The sequence below is a fragment of the Heloderma suspectum genome, chromosome 2 (assembly GCF_057233095.1).
Source record: "Heloderma suspectum isolate Gila_16-S chromosome 2, 16-S_ref, whole genome shotgun sequence".
Taxonomy (NCBI): domain Eukaryota; kingdom Metazoa; phylum Chordata; class Lepidosauria; order Squamata; family Helodermatidae; genus Heloderma; species Heloderma suspectum.
The window spans coordinates 157,284,701-157,302,787 of NC_139459.1; the positions used below are offsets into that span (position 1 = coordinate 157,284,701).

Below are 18,087 nucleotides of genomic sequence, written 5' to 3' on the forward strand. Positions count from 1 at the left end.
GGACGATGCTTGCAACTGGACCCCCGCCCCCCTTGCAGGCGTTCTGCTGCTGAGCCCTGCGTACAATAAAACAACTGAGTACAATACAAGAGAGTTGCCTCTTTGCGAGCCCTTGTGCAAGACACATTCTGACCGCCAAAGAGAAGGCAGTCAGTTCTCTGCCCAGGCAGCTCCTCGTTCCCGGGCTGGATCATCCAGGCCGTTTCGAGAGCACGGTCTCTAGATTTTGCCCGAGGCGCGCTCTGCGAATTGAGTGCGCAGCTGCAGACGCTTGGGATTTTGGTCAGAGAACCTGCGGTTAGGAGCAGGTGTTTTTCTTCTTCAGCTCCGCCAAAGGAGATCGGCGTGACGCGTAGCGCTGAAAACGAAAAGGGAGGCCCCGGTTATTCCCCCCTAGCCTTCGATATGAGCCGAGTGGCAGGGGAAGGCGCCGGGAGAGCCCGGCGTGGGTAACAGCTGGCCGCGGCTGGAACGCGACGCCAGGCCCCGGGCTAGTGGCTGCTTTGGTGGTGTCTGCCTCTCCTCCACCTGGGGGACCATGAGCGGCTGGGCTCGGCTTGCCGGGCTCCTCCTGGCTGTTGCCGGGGCCCAGGAGCAGTTGCCGCTGCTGCAGCCTCCGAGGGCGCAAAGGAGCCAGGCCAGCGCTGCCGCCAAGCAGACAGCGGAGTTCGGTCGAATCTACGCGGGCACCGTCAGTCGAGTCACGGAGCAGCTCTACTCTTTCAGCTACACCAGCAAGCCGGGCCAGGTAAGGCTGGAGGAGGGCGCCTCTTGCTTATGGACCAGCCGTGCTCTAGCACCGGCAGCGGCTTCAGGTGTGCTAGATTTGCCCCTCCGCTAGACCAGTGGACTGGATCCATGTACAAGGTCCGGGAACCTGGGACCACACGAATTCCTAGCCCACCGCTCAGAGGATAGAGGTCTAGGTATTATGGGTGGTAACCGCGACAGGTAGATAAAACGTTCATGTTCAGAAGCAGTACACTGAGGATCAACACAGAGAGGTTTATTGCAGTTTCCTAATTATGGGGGAAGGGGGAAGAGGCCTCCGAATGAAATGTGCACGAGGTGAGGAAACCCTCCCCCCCCCACGCCCCCGTAATTTGAGTCCTGGCCCGCTGCCGGCATCTGGCTGGCTTCTGGTGGACACGTGATGATGAGCCGAATGAACCTTGATGTGATTTGGTGGGGGAATTTTTATATCTGTACCTTTCCTTGGAGGGGTTTCCAGTGGACTGGGCTTGGAGCTGGCAAGCAGCTACTCTTCCTCCCTTGCATTAGTTTTGCAGCAGTCTAAACTAAAACAAAGTCCAGTTGTCTGATGCAGTTAGCTTTCCCATCCAGGGCCCACTGTTTTTTGCCAGTTTCCCAGGAAATGCATCCATTATTTTTCCTTAACTTGCCCTCATTCTTACTAAACCATTTTCTGTGGCTGATTATTGATGATTTAGGAGTTTTATTTGGAGAGAACAAATTCACATTTGCCTGAAGCGCCTGAGTCTCATCAAAATCTTCTATTACCTCCTTCCTATTGTCCCTGGAAATAAACTAAAAGGGGAGAGGGGAGATTGATTTTTCCTGGGCAAATGAGGAGAGTTTTATTTATCTTTTTAGTGAAAATGCATTAATAAAAGCTTTGGAGAGACAAAAGAATGCACTGGGGAAATGATATTAACATAGTAGTTAGAACTAAATTAAATAACTATTAACCCAAGAACTATATCCAGAAGTAGGTTTTGTCCAGTAATGGCCTTATGCAGTTTATTTTATGTTTAGATTTCATTCATATCCCACCTTTTATCCAAGGAACTCGGAGATGCATAGATGGATGGGGTTAATCAGATGACAGCAATATTTCCATTCAATTTCATGCATGACAAGTTGAATTTCTAGGATTGTACATATACATGATCCCACCAACAGATGTCCACTAAATGTTTAATAGTGTTTAATTACTAATAATCTATTTTAACCACCACTAAAGACCAAAATAGATGTGATGCTAAATGTTTCACTTGAAGTGATGTGCTTCATCATTTTAATTGTTAATATCTGCTGCGGGGGCCCTAATTTTCATCAGGGCTGCAGTGTGTGGGAAAGGGAGGCTAACCTTTACCTTCCGTGCTCTAGTCTGGACAAAAATCACCTCCCTCTGTGGTAGCTATTAGCTCTGGAAGGAAAGCTCCCATAGGCTGGATACACTGGCTACTGATTTTAATAATATTTTCCATTTACATTCAACGCATTTCTCATGCATTACTACTATTATTATTATAATATCAATTTAGGCATTGTTCTATAGCCAAAGCTCTCAGGGTGACATACACAACAAAAGCAAAAACAAATACAACCAACGATAAAAACCAATAATAAAACACACTGAAAAGTATTACTTTAAAAGGAGCAACAAAAATTCAGCATTTAAAACAGATAAATAACTGAATAGCTAAAAAGAAAGATGAATTTTAAATGCAGCAGCACACTTATTCGAAATAAAGCAAGCAGCCGTTTAAAAGGCCTGAGAGAATAAAAAGGTTTTAACCTGTACCAAAAAGTCAACAAAATAGGCACCAGGTGGATCTCTCTAGGGAGGACATGCTACAATTTGGGTGCCACTGCAGAAAAGACCCACTTACAGTACTAACGTAATCCTTATTATATTTCTGCAAAGTAGTCTAGCATGAAAAAAGTCTAAAATTTCATCTATCACTATTTGCCTCAGTTCTTCAGGCTCCCTTCCTGAAAATATCAGTTCAGGCATGGCAATCTGCCCTACATTGCCTGCAGCGAAGACAGCCACAAATAATTCATCCAGCTTCTCCTTATCCTCCTTTAGTACTCCCTTATCATCCAATGGTCCACCTGCCTCCCTAGCAAGTTTCCTTCTTCTGTTGTATTGGAGGGAGCAATCCTGTGGTGATAGACAGCTGCCTCCGAACTTAGAGGCGACCACCTATCCAATGCATGGCAGGCGGAGCACGGAGGGGATCCTCTTCTCCGCGCTCCAGCCACCCTGCATTTGCAGCTAGACAGCCGATTTCAGCTGTTTAGCTGCGGGACTGTGGAGTGGGGAGGCTGGACGACACATAGGAAGTGTCGTACCAGCACTTCTGAACTCCCCACACCTGGGAATGCCCCCTTTCCCCTGTTCTGTGCTGCTCTTCCCAGTGTGGGGAAGATCAGTGCTGCCTATAAGGTGGCAGGGGAGGGGGTTCTCCAGAAACTGACCAATCCTATGGTTGTCTAGCCGCTGTCTAGCAGTCATATGATTGTGCCCTAAAGGTGTTTTTTTTAAGTGCTGGTCTTAATGTTGTGATATGCTCTTCAAAATACTTTTTTGCATCCCTTATTGTTTGTGTGCATTTCTTTTTGTTCTCTTTGCTTCAGAAAATGTGTTGCTCAAATGAGTGTTTTTTTTAATTCCTTGACACTGCTCATTAACCGTGCTGATGATCTTTTGGACTTTGAATTATCTTTCCTGACCTATGGTATATATTCTAGTTGAGCTTCTGTTTTGTGTAACCCCCAAGCTTTCTGGAGAGATTTGACCCTCTTTACTTTCCCTTTCCATTTCATTTTTACCAGTCCTCTAATTTTTGAGGTTTCTTCTTTTTGAAGATAGATGTGGCCATGCTGGACTTCCTTGCCAATTTCCCACATACATATAAATTTTTGATAGTATTTCTCCTTTGGATGCTTCCCTGATTTCTTTTTCCTTCTCAAAATCATCCCGAGCATTTTGGTCAGGAAATGATAGCATGCCCCCCCCCCCCACACACACACACTAAAGGCGCAATCCTATGCATTTTTAGGCAGAAAAAAAGTCCTACAGCTCCCAGCATGCTCCAGCCAGCTATGCTAGGTGGAGAATGCTGGGAGTTGTAGTGCATTTTTTCTGCCTAACAAGCGTAGGATTGCACCCCAAATTACTTTTAGGGCCCACTGTTGACACCCACCACAATTCAGAAGAGCAGTCTGCTCCTTTTGAAGTTTCTAGTTTGACACTATGCTCTCTTTCCAAATAACAATAAGGGTTTTCTGAAGTACAATATCACAACAGCCAAAACCTCATATACATACACATACAATTTATGCTGGAGTGTTTTAAAATACACACATTACAAACATACATATCTTTACACTGAGAATACTATGCACACTTGAAAACGTATCAATGTACACTATGGAGAACATCTGTTTTGACTGCAGAAAGTATTTTTGAAGTCAATGTGTGTGATAAGATTTGAAATTCTTGGGATACTTTTGTTGTTGAACTTTGAATGTGTTATTACCAAGTCCAAGCCTTCTTGTTCATTCAGTAATAATAAGAATTCTTCCAATCATCTTTCTCCAAGGACATGCCTCTAGGGACGGGGGGCTCATAGTAGCGGGTGATTCAATAATTAGTGATATAGTTGAGTTTGTGACAGGCATGTAGACTGCATGGTGACTTGACTCCTGGTACAAAGGTTGTGAATATCACATATCGTCTCTATACTGCCTAACTTAATGGAGCCAGATATGACTATCCATCTATCACCTCATTGAGCTATTGCCCTGTGTTAATTGCTTTATACACCATTAAACCTGGCATTGGACTTCTGCATGTTGGGCCAATTTTGCTTAAGTTTTGTGATGTGTGAAAGTACCCATAAACCATGCCTAATTTTGAGACTTTGATCTGGTTCACTAATTTTAAATGAGGTTATTCTCTATGCAATATCAAGAATATTTTAGCAAACTCTGGAATTTTTTGTTTGCAATAAACCCCAGTATATCAGATTCCTTGAATCACATTTCTTCATCTGAACTCGTAGGAGTATAACCCAGGTAGTAGTTAGATTTGTCATGTCTTAAGTGCAAAGGATATGTACATAATTATTTCATAAATATATTTTTAAACATTTAAATACGAGTACAATGAAATTTTTACTATTGAGATCAGCTAGAATGTTGTTCCTAATTCTATCATTGCACTGTAAAATGGCAGCAAGGACTAGCCCAAGCAAATGCACAACATTTATTTTCTACTTCTGGCAGAAAAATAATACAAATATACAGTTTTCCTATTCTGAGCTATTCGTGTATAATAAAGCTAAGCTGTTCTTGCAGGGTTTCATTAAAGTGAATTCTGTCACCCATTTTCTGCTTCTGGTTTATGTTTTCAGTGTTTTCAGCAGGTGTGCCGTTAAATGCTTATTTAAGTAGTGCTCCCATTCATTTCAATATCGCTTATTAGTTGTGTTCACTGATGGTGTTAATAGTACAATCCTATGCATGTTACTCAGAAATAAGTCCCACTGTATTAAGTGGGTCTAACTACCGAATCAGGGTGTTTGAGTTTATAGCCTAACTATGTGTGTGGGGGGGAAGCCATGAACTCTTCCAGCATACAACCTCACCCTTGTAGCAATGCCTGATTAGAAGTCTCTCAGACAACGAGAGATCCAAGGCTTGGATCTAGCCGGAGAAACCTTTGAAAACTTCTGACCGAAGTTACTTTGAGAGGCCACAAATTTATACCATAGAATGTGTACCTTTTCAAAACTGACTTACCTTCACCTCCAGACACCAGATGCATAAATCATTTCTCATCAAAGGGATGCCAGCATAAAACATTGAAATGTTGCAGTTTATAGAAACAGATGGTAGGCAGCAACTGGTGGGCTACAGCCGGCTGGCAGCTGGGGAGCTATGACCAGTACAGGTGATTAGTCACCTTACCTATTAGTCATGGCTTATTAAATCAAACAAGGAGGGGATGTCTGGCTGGGTCCAGGAGGTTGTAAATTCCTCCTTGAGAGAGGGAGTGGTGCCTGCCGCTTTAAAAGAGGCGGTAATTAGACCACTCCTGAAAAAGCCTAAACTGGACCCAGAGGATGTTAATAATTATAGGCCAGTGGCCAACATCCCCTTCCTGGGCAAGGTGCTTGAGCGGGTGGTTGTAGGACAGCTCCAGGCACTGTTGAATGAAACGGATTATCTAGATCCATTTCAATCGGGCTTCAGGCCTGGTTTTGGAACGGACACTGCCTTGGTTGCCCTGTGGGATGACCTCTGCCGGGAGAGGGACAGGGGGAGTGCGACCCTGTTGATTCTTCTGGACCTCTCAGTGGCTTTTGATACCATCGACCATGGTATCCTTCTGGATAGGTTGTCTGGGTTGGGAGTTGGAGGCACTGCACAACAGTGGTTCCGCTCCTACTTGGATGGCCGATTCCAGAAGGTGGTGCTGGGGGATTACTGCTCTGTGCCATGGCAATTGTGCCATGGGGTTCCACAGGGCTCTATTTTATCCCCTATGCTGTTTAACATCTACATGAAACCGCTGGGGGAGGTTATCCGGAGGTGTGGGCTGAGGTGCCATCAATATGCGGATGACACCCAGCTCTACCTCTCTTTCTCATCAAAACCAGGTGAGGCAGTGGCTGTTCTGAATCAGGGCCTGGGCACAGTAATGGACTGGATGAGGGCCAATAAACTGAAACTCAGTCCAGACAAGACAGAGGTACTGTTAGTGGGTGGTTCGTCTGCCCGGCTAGGTGATATTCAGCCTGTTCTGGAGGGGGCTGCACTCGCCCTAAAGGATCAGGTTTGTAGTTTGGGGGTGCTCTTGGATCCAGAACTGTCACTTGAGGCGCAGGTGAACTCAGTGGCACGGAGCACTTTTTATCAGCTTAGGCTGGTATACCAACTACGCCCTTATCTGGACAGAGAGAGCCTAGCTACAGTTATCCATGCTCTGATAACTTCTCGTCTGGATTACTGCAATGCATTATACGTGGGGCTGCCTTTGAAAATGGTCCGGAAACTTCAGCTGGTCCAAAATAGGGCAGCAAGATTGTTAACAGGGACTGGCCTGCGAGCTCATATTACGCCAGTACTTTTTCAGCTGCACTGGCTGCCAGTCCATTTCCGGGCCCGATTCAAAGTGCTGGTATTAACATTTAAAGCTCTTAACGGCTTGGGGCCAGGTTACCTGAAGGATTGCCTCCTCCCATATGTGCCTGCCCGGACCTTAAGATCATCGTCAGCAGCCCTTCTCCGTGAGCCCCTGCCAAAGGAAGTGAGGCTGGTGGCTACTAGGAGGAGGGCTTTTTCTGCTGTGGCATCCCAGCTCTGGAATGAGCTCCCTGGTGAGGTTTGCCTGGCACCTACATTGTATTCCTTTCGGCGCCAGGTGAAGACCTTTTTATTTTCCCAGGCATTTTAGCATTTTAGCTTTCTAAACTTTTAGCTTTGCTGTTTCAAATTTGTGTTTTAAACTCCTGCACTGCTGCTAGGTTTTATTGTGGTTGTATTGTTATATTGTGGTTTTAATGTTCTATATATTTTAAATTGTTTTATTGTGTGCTGTTTGGTTTTAATTTTTGTGAACCACCCAGAGAGCTTCGGCTATTGGGCGGTATGGAAATGAAATAAATAAATAGTCACTGGCTATTGTCCATTTGCATACACTACAGCATTACAGTGGACATCGCAAACAGATCTAATTGATGAGATACAAACCATGGGATGCAAACTGCCACCACAAATTCAAAATGTAGGTTTACACTTGATAAAAAAGAATATTTGGTGCAGAACATGGCAGTGTGTGGCCCAGAAACCATATACAGCCCGCAGCAGAGCTTTTGTGTAGCCCACATCCTGTTGTTAGATGTCTGCAAATGTTTTGTGAACATAGCTGGAATAACAGAATGCCATAGAAGTTCCAAAACTAGAAATGAAAAGACAAAAGGCTAATTATTTATTAGGCTTTTTAGGTCTTATTGCTTCTGCTTATTACAATTCCTAATTGACCTGGTGAGAACGGATTTGTCATGTTTACAAGTTTTCCAGAACTCATTTCACTCGAGCACAAGCAGTACCTGTTTTTGTGAGTAAAAATATTTATTCTTGACCTTTTATGAGTTAAAGATGAATTAACTAAGGATACCAACTGAATTTTAGTTTGGGATCTACTAGTCCGTCTCCTTATTCCAAGTGGACCCTGTCATGGAACAGCTCATTTGAAGGTTTACCCACCCACTTTTACACAGAGTCTTATGCCAAAACTGGCCTGTGCCTCAGAGGCACCTTCTACAGACAGTTTCTCACTCATCCCTCCAAAGATTATTTCATCTTGGGATTTAATTATCTCAGAAGCCCTACCCCATCTTTCTGGGTGCTGCTTTCTGTCTGCTAGCTCCTTCCAGCCCCCCTGCCAACATGTCTTAAGGTCAGTAACAGAAATGGTTACATAGCACATGGGAGTGTAACTTTTCTAACTGGCTCCACATTGGTATAATTTCCAGAAGGATAGTAATTAGTCCGTTGCAGCAAAAACAAGAGTCTTGTGGAACCTTAAAGACTAAAAAGTTTATTATGGCATGAGCTTTCATGGACTAGACTCTACTTCATCAGATGCATGAAGTGTTATTCCCAGTTGGCTGCTATATAGTAGTATGAGTTCGGACAGAAAAATGTAAATAGTAGAGTTAAATATAAAGTCTGTGACAACTACATTCAAATGTATATGTATGCAAAATAAGTGTAGTGCAAAATAAGCAGTGACCATTCACAGCAGCAGTAATTAATGAAAACACAGGCATCCTTCCTAAGTTAATTAACAGCTTTGTAGCAGGTAGGGATGTACAGACTGTGTAAAATTCGCTCTGTCTGTGTTTTGCGGATTGTTAGGCGCCTTTCATTCCTTCATCCGCCCACAGACAGATGCGATTTTTTTGCTGTTGTGTGGAAAAATACGGAAATAATTACATAAATATTTACATAATTTACCCCAGTATGTAGCATTTAGTGTGTTGTCCCCTATTCCATTCTATGTTTCCTCAGCAGAAACTTATGTCTTTTTCTACGGAGTCATATGCGTAAATTTTGAGGAAGTAAAAAAATCATCCGAACGTGCATGGACTCCGTAGGGCCTGAGGGGGTTGCTCCGCAGAGGATTCTGCAGGTTGGATTCTTAGAAATCCGAGCTCATTTTAATCCGTCTCAAATTTCTCTAGCATCCCTAGATCTCTATTCATTCCAGAGGTAATAGAACTGAACTTCTTGATAAGTTATCATTCAACAAGTTGGAGTCTGCTTTCGAAGTTCATTTGTTTAAGAATGGCCACTTTCAGGTCAGCAAAGCATTGTCCTGGGAGACTGAAATGTTTTCCAACTAGTTTCTAAATATTGCCCTTTCTGTTAGATTTCATTTGTGTCCATTTATTATTCTTTGTATAGGTACAGACCTGTTTGTCCTATATAGACTGCAGAAGGGCATATAAGTATAAGTGCTTATAAATGCACTTAGAAAATTTTAAGTGCTATATAGATATTAAATTGACACAATACAAAAGGAATGATGAAGGAAAAGGAAAGCAAGCACTGGAGCAGCTGCTTCTTCACTGGCCAATGGATGGGACCAAGTTGGTATCCCCTTACTGTGGCCCCAAGCTTCCTAGCTGGTGGCAGAAGCCAGAGTGTGCCTCCCTTCAGCTCTGTAGCCCCATGGTAGCACACATGTTGGAAAATTAGCAGGTGATCTAATGCTTGATGTTGTGGTTGACGTTTGTGACCTGTTGCTTATTACCTGAGGGTGGAACAAGCAGACATGTTATATGTAAAAGATGGCTGCTTCTTCTACCACCAGAGGCTCTTTATTTCAGAGGGTCCACTTAGGTTCCAGGTCCTCTTATCAATGCCATGTCATGCATACTGCCCTGGGGATTCCTGAAAACAATTATGCTCCTGACTTGTGCTTTCTGGAGGCCACCCTTCTGAAAGGAGGTCCAGCTCTCTGATATATGGACCAGGACCATCACAAACACCAGGGCCTACTTCAACTACTGCCTACTCCTAACTGCCAAGATACCAGGGCCTAATCTCCTTTGCCTCCATTGACTCCATTGTCAGGCCCCTGCATTCATAAGAGGAAACCATAATCTTGGTTACGGTGGATACACTGACCAAGATGGTTCATCTCGTTCTAACCCAGGGTCTGCTCAGTGGTTCATCAGTTAGGTATTCCACTTTCATGGGCTTCCAGACAACATAATGGTCTATTTACACCTGTAATCTTGTGTAAATGGCCACTTTACAGCTGCTGTTTGCATAAAAGGCCCTTTATGTAAAAGAATGAGCACCATTTTTATGCGAAATGGCAGCTCACTGAGGGAATGGGAGGCCACACACATGCTTGCCAGACACTTGCGGACTGTCCAGCAGCTTGCATGGTGGACAGGGTCCAGTAAGTGCAGCGGCCCGCAGATAGGAGTCTGGGAGGCTGAGTGAGGGAGAGGGACTCCACCCCCCCTCAGATTCCCATGACATCCCTACTTTCAGTGCTCTAGAGTCCTCCAAGACCATCCAGACAAGCCTTCCTCAGCCTGTCTGGCACATCTGCATGAGGTCCAGAGGAAGGTGATCCATCAGCTAGCCTGTGCCAAAGAAGTCTACAAATGCCAGGAACACTGGCAGAATCAGAAAGTACCCCACTTTGCTGTGAAGACTTCCAGTCCAACCATCCATCTGCCAAGCTGTATCATTGGTACCAGTGTCCTTTCCCTATCCTTCCATAGACAGATCTGGTTGCTTATAAACTGGACCTTCCCAATGCCATGAAGCTCCACTCAATCTTCCATGTATCCCAACTAAAAACCAACCATATCAGCCTCCACCACACCCATGGTCACATGACTTGGTCACCACCTCCCACAGAAGTCCAGGGTCATGAGGAATGCTACATGCAATGTTTCCAGGACTCTAAAAGAATCTGGAGCTGCCTATACTATCTTGTTCACTGGGTGATCTGGGAGACGGAGCAGCCTTCTCCAGGCTGGTGCCATTCAGATACTTTGACTTTAACTCCCATTATCCCTGATCATTGGCCATGCTGGCTGGGGCTGGTGGGAGTTGGTCCGAAACATTTGGAGGGCACCAGTTTGTGATTACTGCAGTTACACATACTTCGGCTTAGTTACAGTACAATATTGGGATTAGGGAGCTGTTTCAAAGGCGTCTGCATATAACTGTGGTGCCATGGGACAAACAGCAGTGAGACAAGGGCACTTTACTGCTTGTAGGTTCTTCTCCTGGGGTTCACTTAGTGCCATTTTCTATGATCAGCAGAATCATGTAGTAAAGGCTGTACCACTTCAGACTGCCGGGGAAGGAAAGGAAAAGCATTGTTTGAATGCTTTTCCTTGGGAGAGCCATGTATAAAGAAAAGTAGTATGTCAGGGAGGACAGTTCAGTCATTTTCCTGGCATACTGCTTTTCTGTGTGCAAGGTATCCCTCCTCCCCATCCCCCAGGAACCTTTAAATTGGCGGCTACATTTGCTTGTTTTCCTCTTCGCACTTCATCCCTCTTTCTTTTTGTGTCATGTCTATAAGCCTGCAGGGCAGGACCTGTTTTTTATTGATCGTATTGAAGCTGCTCTGGGAGCCTTTTCAGCTGAAAAGTGGGCTAAAAATCCTTTAAATAAGTAAGTATATTCATGGAAAAGATGAGTTTGAAGAGAGATTTGAAGGAAGTTAGGGAGGAGGTCTCATGGAGGCATTCTGGGAGGCAGGTCCAGGCATAAAGGGCAACAAGGAGAAAGGTTGAAGTTACTTCAGGGAGCAGAAGACATATGGATGGCTGAGAGTGGTGGAACTGAACAAGCAAAGACCACAAGCAGAGAAGTGCTGGGATCTAAGAGCAGAGAGATGATGGTGGGGAAAGACCATGGAGGGGTTTAAGTGTAACAACAAACTAGGGCAGGATCTGGGAGTAGACTGGAAGCTGAGGCAGGGATTTAGGCAGAGGAGAGGGAGAACTTGAATAGTTTTGGCAATAGCGCTGGGTGGATATGAGATGACCAAGGTGAGATATGGAAGACCAGAGAGAAAATTGCAGCAATCAAGGCAAGAGATTACGAAGGCACGCACGGGCCAGAGATTTTGCTGAGGAGACAGAGAGGAAGGGCCGTATTTTTGAAATATTGTAAAGGGAATCGTGACATGATTTAAATGGTTTGGGACCAAATTACTTGAAAAGCCACCTTCACCCTTCTCAGCCAGCTTGTACTTTAAGATCAGCTAGAGAGGCCCTTCTCATTTGCCCGCCTGTGAGGGCAGTTAGGTGGGCAAGTACATGAGGGAGGGCCTTTTCTGCAGATGCCCCATGTCTCTGGAATAAGTTGCTATCAGGGGTCTGTCATGCCCCATCATTGCAGGCATTTAAGAAGGCCCTGAAGATTTACTGCTTTACTTTGGGCTTCCCCGATTATGTTTGATCAGACAGGGTTATAGCAGCAATTTGAGTTGTAGACTCTGTCTTTTGATGTTTGTTGTTTTGTGGAACTTTTGCTGCTTTTATTACTGTGTTTTTTAATTATGAATTTTATTAAATGCATTCTTTGTCATTTGCCACTTTGAGAGGGCTCCTACCTTGAAAGGGGATCTATACATATTTTAATTATTAATTAATTAAATGACTTGGCAACAGATTGAATATGGAAGGCAGAGTTATAAATGCTATTGCTGTTTTTTGTTACCCAAGTAGCAGCTGCAGGGGAGCTGGAGCAGGATCAGAGTCTAACATTCCCCGCACCCAGGGGTTCCACTAAAAATTGCCTCCCCCAAAGCTTCTATTTCTATCTGAAGGGAAGCCTCCATTGGTGCCATTGGAGTCCTCCCTCTTGATGCAAATAGCAACAATGGTGGCGATTTTTACCAGGACCACGGTGGTGGGAGGGTGTTATTTTCCCTCCCCACTTTCAACAGTCTCAATGCTGCTCACACTCTGCTGGGGCTGCTATTAACATAAGAAAAAATGGACATTAATTGCATTCACACAATATGTCTAGTTTGGTCTTAAGTCTCTATCATGAGACCTAGAAACATAATTAACTTGAGAAATTAATTACCACAAGGCATTCTCCCTTTTTGCTGTAAATGAACATTTCTACCTAGCCACAGTCATTGTCTGTTACTGACTTTGGCTTTTGTTCTCCCTTCTGCTTGTTGACCTGACTGGATGTGCTTTCTTGGTTTGCAGTTGACACTGCCTCTCTGTCTGCCCTAGAGCTCTCCATCCAGCTCCAGTCCTTATCCAATACTTTTGCTCCTGTGTACACTGGCTGCCTATGGCTCAGTACTGACTGCTGGTACCTTCTACACAGAAAGTACGAACCCTTCCATGCCTTTGTTTAGGGAGAGGGGGAAATACTTGGTTTGTTATAAAAAAATCAATCAATCATGCCTTTCCACAGTAAAATATAACCCACCCACCGACCCACCCCTGCTCTGTGCAGTTGCTCTGTAATGCACATTTACCTGAGGGTAAGTCCCACTGAACACAGTGGAACTTTTGAGTAAACATGTATAGTAGGGTTTCATTGTAAAACAAGAGTCGCCATGTTTTTTTCCTTCTCAGGTAACCCTGCCATCTTCCACTTCTGCCACGTAAAAGATAGGCAAATGTTCCAGCAATCTGAATTCATCAGTCTTGTACCTCCCCCTGCTTCGGGTGGTCTGTCTATCTTTTATATCTTATTCTATCTAAGAGCATACTCCAATTGCAAGCTATTCATTCAAACATTAATTGCTTTAAAAATAAAAAATAAAAAGATTTGTAGTACTTCAGAGATGGGTGTAGGTGTGTCTATTGTGGTACATATGTAAGACAGTAGCTTTGTGCCTGGGCAGCTTTTGCTGTAGACCTGTTGAACAGGTTTTTCCTTGGTCCATTATGGAGAAAAAAATGTTTGTTCAAACAGAACATAGAAAGGGCACTTCCCCTCCCACTCCTCAAATAAAGTTTCATTTGTATACAACCTTAGACTTCCATGGAAACATATATTTCGTAGTTTGTGATTGGATATCATGCTAATCTGGAAAATCATATCTTTCACTGTAAAAAGTGTGTTCCTTTAATTTTTGTTTTGCATACTGTTGATGCTGATAGCACAGTGTAGGATTTTTAATTTTTTAATAAGGTCACTGCTAAACAACATTGCAGATGGCTTGACACTTTTGTCTTGAAAGAGTACGAGGTTGGGAAACTTTCTTCCCTCTTAGTCTTTCAGATTAACCATTTAAGATAGTGTGTGTGTCTATAGAAAGAAAAGTCCTAAATGTTGGAAATACTACAACATCATCTGCAAGTTACAGTAAGGGGGCAGTGTTGCAGCTAGCTAGTTAATGCATGGGAATTTTGGGTATAGCTAGTCTTAGGATCTCTTTAGCCTACAGTGTGGTTTTCTGCTCCTCCCCTCCCTCTCTCTCTCCCTCTCTCTCCCTCTCTCTGACCTCCTACATTGCTGGAAGCACATGGTGTGCTTTCTCACTCCTGCTGGTGTTATAGAACAAAGAATCATAGAATAGTAGGGTTGGAAGGGGCCTATAAGACTGTCGAGTCCAACCCCCTCCTCAGTGCAGGAATCTAAGTCAAAGCATCCCTGACAGATGGCTGTCCAGCCTCGTCTTGAATGCCTCCAGCGTGGGAGAGCCCACCACCTCCCTAGGAAGAAATGGACTGAACAAACTCGATTTGAAACTACGCTGTACCTGCATTTTTATGCAAGAAATTGTGAATAAACTATTTTTACCTTTTCTTCACTAAAGAACAGCATGGTCTCTCTCTTTGTTTTTTTAGCCTTGAGTGCATGTGGGAATGATAAATACTCATTTTGTTCTGCCTTTTGTTTTTTCTCCAACTGCCGTTTTAACAGGAGTGGCCAGTATCCATTAATGGGAAAAAGGCCCATATTACTTTTTGTTGGAAAATAGACATATTTTTATGGCTGTCCTTCTGTAATAAACATTGCTTTTTTGTTTTGAGTATGGTAAAGAGCTGTTCTGTTCTTCTGCAAGCTGCTGAAAAATGCCACCGCCTCATATGTTGCTGCAAAATTGAAAGCTGCCCTTGTTGCCTCCGAGTGAGATGCCAAGTATGCTGGTGCACCTTCTGCACTTTGAAGCAAGCAGGAAAGTGAGGCTCAGACTTGATCGAAGGAACAGGGAGGGGCATCAAACACAGTCTCCAGGCACTAATGCTTCCCCCAGTCTTGTTGTATTTGTCAGAATGTTTAAGAGCTTTTCTACTCAAGTCTGTTAATGTATTATATGTACTTTTGGTTTCTTCACAGAATTGAGATACAAGCACTACACATAGAGCATTTCCTTTCCTGCTTTTCCACTACATAACCTCTAGGTGGCACTATGGTATAGCAGAATAGCACAAGTACACAAGAGGAAAAAGCATTTTCTTTCACGTTCACAAATAATGCTATATTTCCCCTGCTCTAAAAAATTGTGCCAAAAGTGCTGTTTAAAAATAGAAACTGGAGGATCATGACGTCTTCTAAAGAAACCTGTAAACAACCTTCTTTATTAAGGACAACCGCACAATAAAAGCCCTCCTTGGATCCCCAAAACTTGAACAACTTTCGCCCAGTCTCAAATCTGCTGTTTTTGGGCAAGATGATTGAGCAGGTGATGGCTGCAGTTGCAGGCACACTTGGAAGAAGCCAGTTATCTGGATCCATTTCAATCGGGCTTTGGGCCTGGTCATGAGACAAAGCCAGCCTTCGTGGATGATATGGGAAGGGCTCTGGATAGGGGATAATGCTCCTTCCTTGTTCTCCTCAATCTCAGTGCCTTTTGATACCGTCGACCACGGTATCCTCCTGGGCCGCCTGGAGGGGTTGGGCATAGGGTTGTTTTCCGGGCCCAATTCAAGGTGTTGGCATTGACCTTTAAGACCCTATATGGTTCAGGCCCAGTCTGTTGTAAGGAGCGCCTCCAACAACACCAGGGACGCTGCTCAACGAGATCGGCCTCAGAAGGCCTTCTGTCTGTCCCATCAGCCAGGACAGCTAGGCTGGTAAGGACTAGGGAGAGGGCCTTTTCTGTGGTGGCCCCCAGTCTGTGGAATTCTCTCCCTAGTGACCTCTGCCATGCCCCCTCTTTGATGAGCCTCCGCCGGGCTTTAAAAACCTGGCTGTTCAGGCGGGCATTTGGGGTGGGTAAGGGTTTTTTAGAGCAGTGTTTTATGTTTTTTGTTGTTCAGTTGATTATGTTAATTTGTTATTAGTATTGTACCTGGTCTAGAGTGGCCGGGTAGCCGGCCAGATGGGCGGTTAATAAATCAATAAAAATAAATAAATAAAAGCTCTAAATAATGTTAAGGCAGTTTTTTTATTGGGAACTAGAATAGAAAACTGTTGTGGTTTTGGACATAAATGTTTCATGTAACTTTGCCCCAATAAAGGTCACTGATAAGAATGTAATACTGGATATTTTCTGGCATCACACTTCCCTTATAACATTGGCAATTTCACACAACTTGTCAAGAAAGGAGTCCTTATGTTCTAGAACAGTTTCCTTTCTCTTAGAAACATTGGTGAACACTTTTGAGTGTAACAGTGGAGTCTGTGAAGAATGTCTTTGGTAGGGAGAGGAGAAATGGGTATGCTTGAATGGGTACAGAGGAGCCTGGACTACCCATTTTACTTTGCACATTATCAATTACTTTTAAGATCAGCTAGCATAATACAACTTTTGCATAATATCCTAAGCAGTGAGAGTACATAGCTTGCCACAGATGGTCTAGGAGTCTAGCATGTGCTGCACATGGTATTCCTCATAGCGCTGAAGCGGAACGGGGGTGGGGTGAGGATGTGCAGCCTGGGAAGCAGTTGGCATGATAGGGCCATAACTGAGAAACATGGATAACTGAATGGAACTTCATAGCATCAGGAAGATCCAATTTGTAGGTGACCAGGTTTTATTTATTTATTGCATTTATACCCCGCCTTTCTCCCTCTCGCAAGGAACTCAAGGCGGCTTGATATGTTGTAAGGTTGATATGTTGTAGGATCATGAGGGGCTCTTTGGTCTAGTTTGGCTGAGGGATAATTGGACCAAAGGTGTTCCATGGAGACCCATAGTTTATCCCCCCAGTGGTGACATTTGGGGATTCTCAACGTTGGCAATCTGCATGGCATTTGTAGGGGTCTTCAGCATGGTCCAACTATTGGACCAGCTCAATCTGGACATGCAGATGTATCAGCTGGTCTCTGGAAGCAGGAACTAAGGATGAGGCAGACAGGGATGTTGTCTGAAAGTCCATGAAGGCAGAACTTCTGATCGAGGAACAGCTGGGCTGTCTGAGGATGGCATTTACTGGACTGGAATAAAATCAGCCATTTTGGTGAGTGCGTCTGCTACCACTAAGATCAGTTTTCCCTTGTGAAGGTGGGAGCTCAACAATAAAATTTAGGGAGATACGAGTCTCTGGGGAGTCTCTGGGCAGTAGGCAGTGGCTTACAGCATGGTTTCTTAGTTCTGGTGCTGCATTTGGCATCCTTTTGAACAGATGGTCACTAGAAGGTACAAGTCAGGAGCTTCTGGGTTTTCAGGGGCTCTTCCATGCTGTGTTGTAGGAGCATCATGATATTGGTGCAAGACTAAATGGCCCCTCTGGCATATATATTCTTTATTTTCAATTAATTAATTAACTTGTACCCCACCTTTCTGCCAAAAAAATGGTACTCAAGGCAGCTTATAATCATAAATAAAACTTGATTAAAATAATAATAAAACAAATGGATTCAAACACAATTAAAAACAACAATAACAGAATAAAACAACATCCAATCCAACAAACCTGCTTATATGCCAAAGTCCTGCTTGAATAAAAAGGTCTTTGCCTGCCGGCAGAAGGACAACAAAAAGGGAGTTCCACAGTCTGGGAGAAGCCCCCGAGAAGGCCCTTGCTTGTGTCATCACCAAATACACCCCTGAAGGTGGTGGTCTCAAAAGAAGGGCCTCTCCCAAAGATCTTAAGACCCAGGGAGGCTTGTCTGGGGGAAGGCACTCAAAGCAGTCTTTCAGTTAGCTTGCTCCCAAGTCCTCTATGGGGTTTATAGGTCATAACCAGCACAAAACAGACTAGTAGCTAGTGTACCTTGTTGTAACAAGGGACTCACATGCTCCCTGTAACTAGCCTAGAGAACTGCAGCATTCTGGACCAACTGAAGTGTGTGAACAATTTTCAAAGGCAGCCCCATGTGGGACACTTTACAGTAGTCCAAATGGGATGTAACTAAGGC

At 44.0% G+C, this 18,087-nt stretch overlaps 1 protein-coding gene across 2 annotated transcripts in view; it reads left to right on the forward strand.

Moving 5' to 3' along the window:
- The first annotated feature begins 239 nt into the window (after positions 1 to 239).
- Positions 240 to 18,087, forward strand: part of SIDT1 (SID1 transmembrane family member 1) — a 315,540-nt gene continuing 297,692 nt past the window's right edge. For both annotated transcript variants that reach the window (XM_084835330.1, XM_084835331.1), the window contains exon 1: positions 240 to 748. In XM_084835330.1, coding sequence (XP_084691456.1) covers positions 539 to 748 — 210 coding nt within the window. In that variant the 5' untranslated portion in view covers positions 240 to 538. The remainder of the gene's footprint in view (positions 749 to 18,087) is intronic.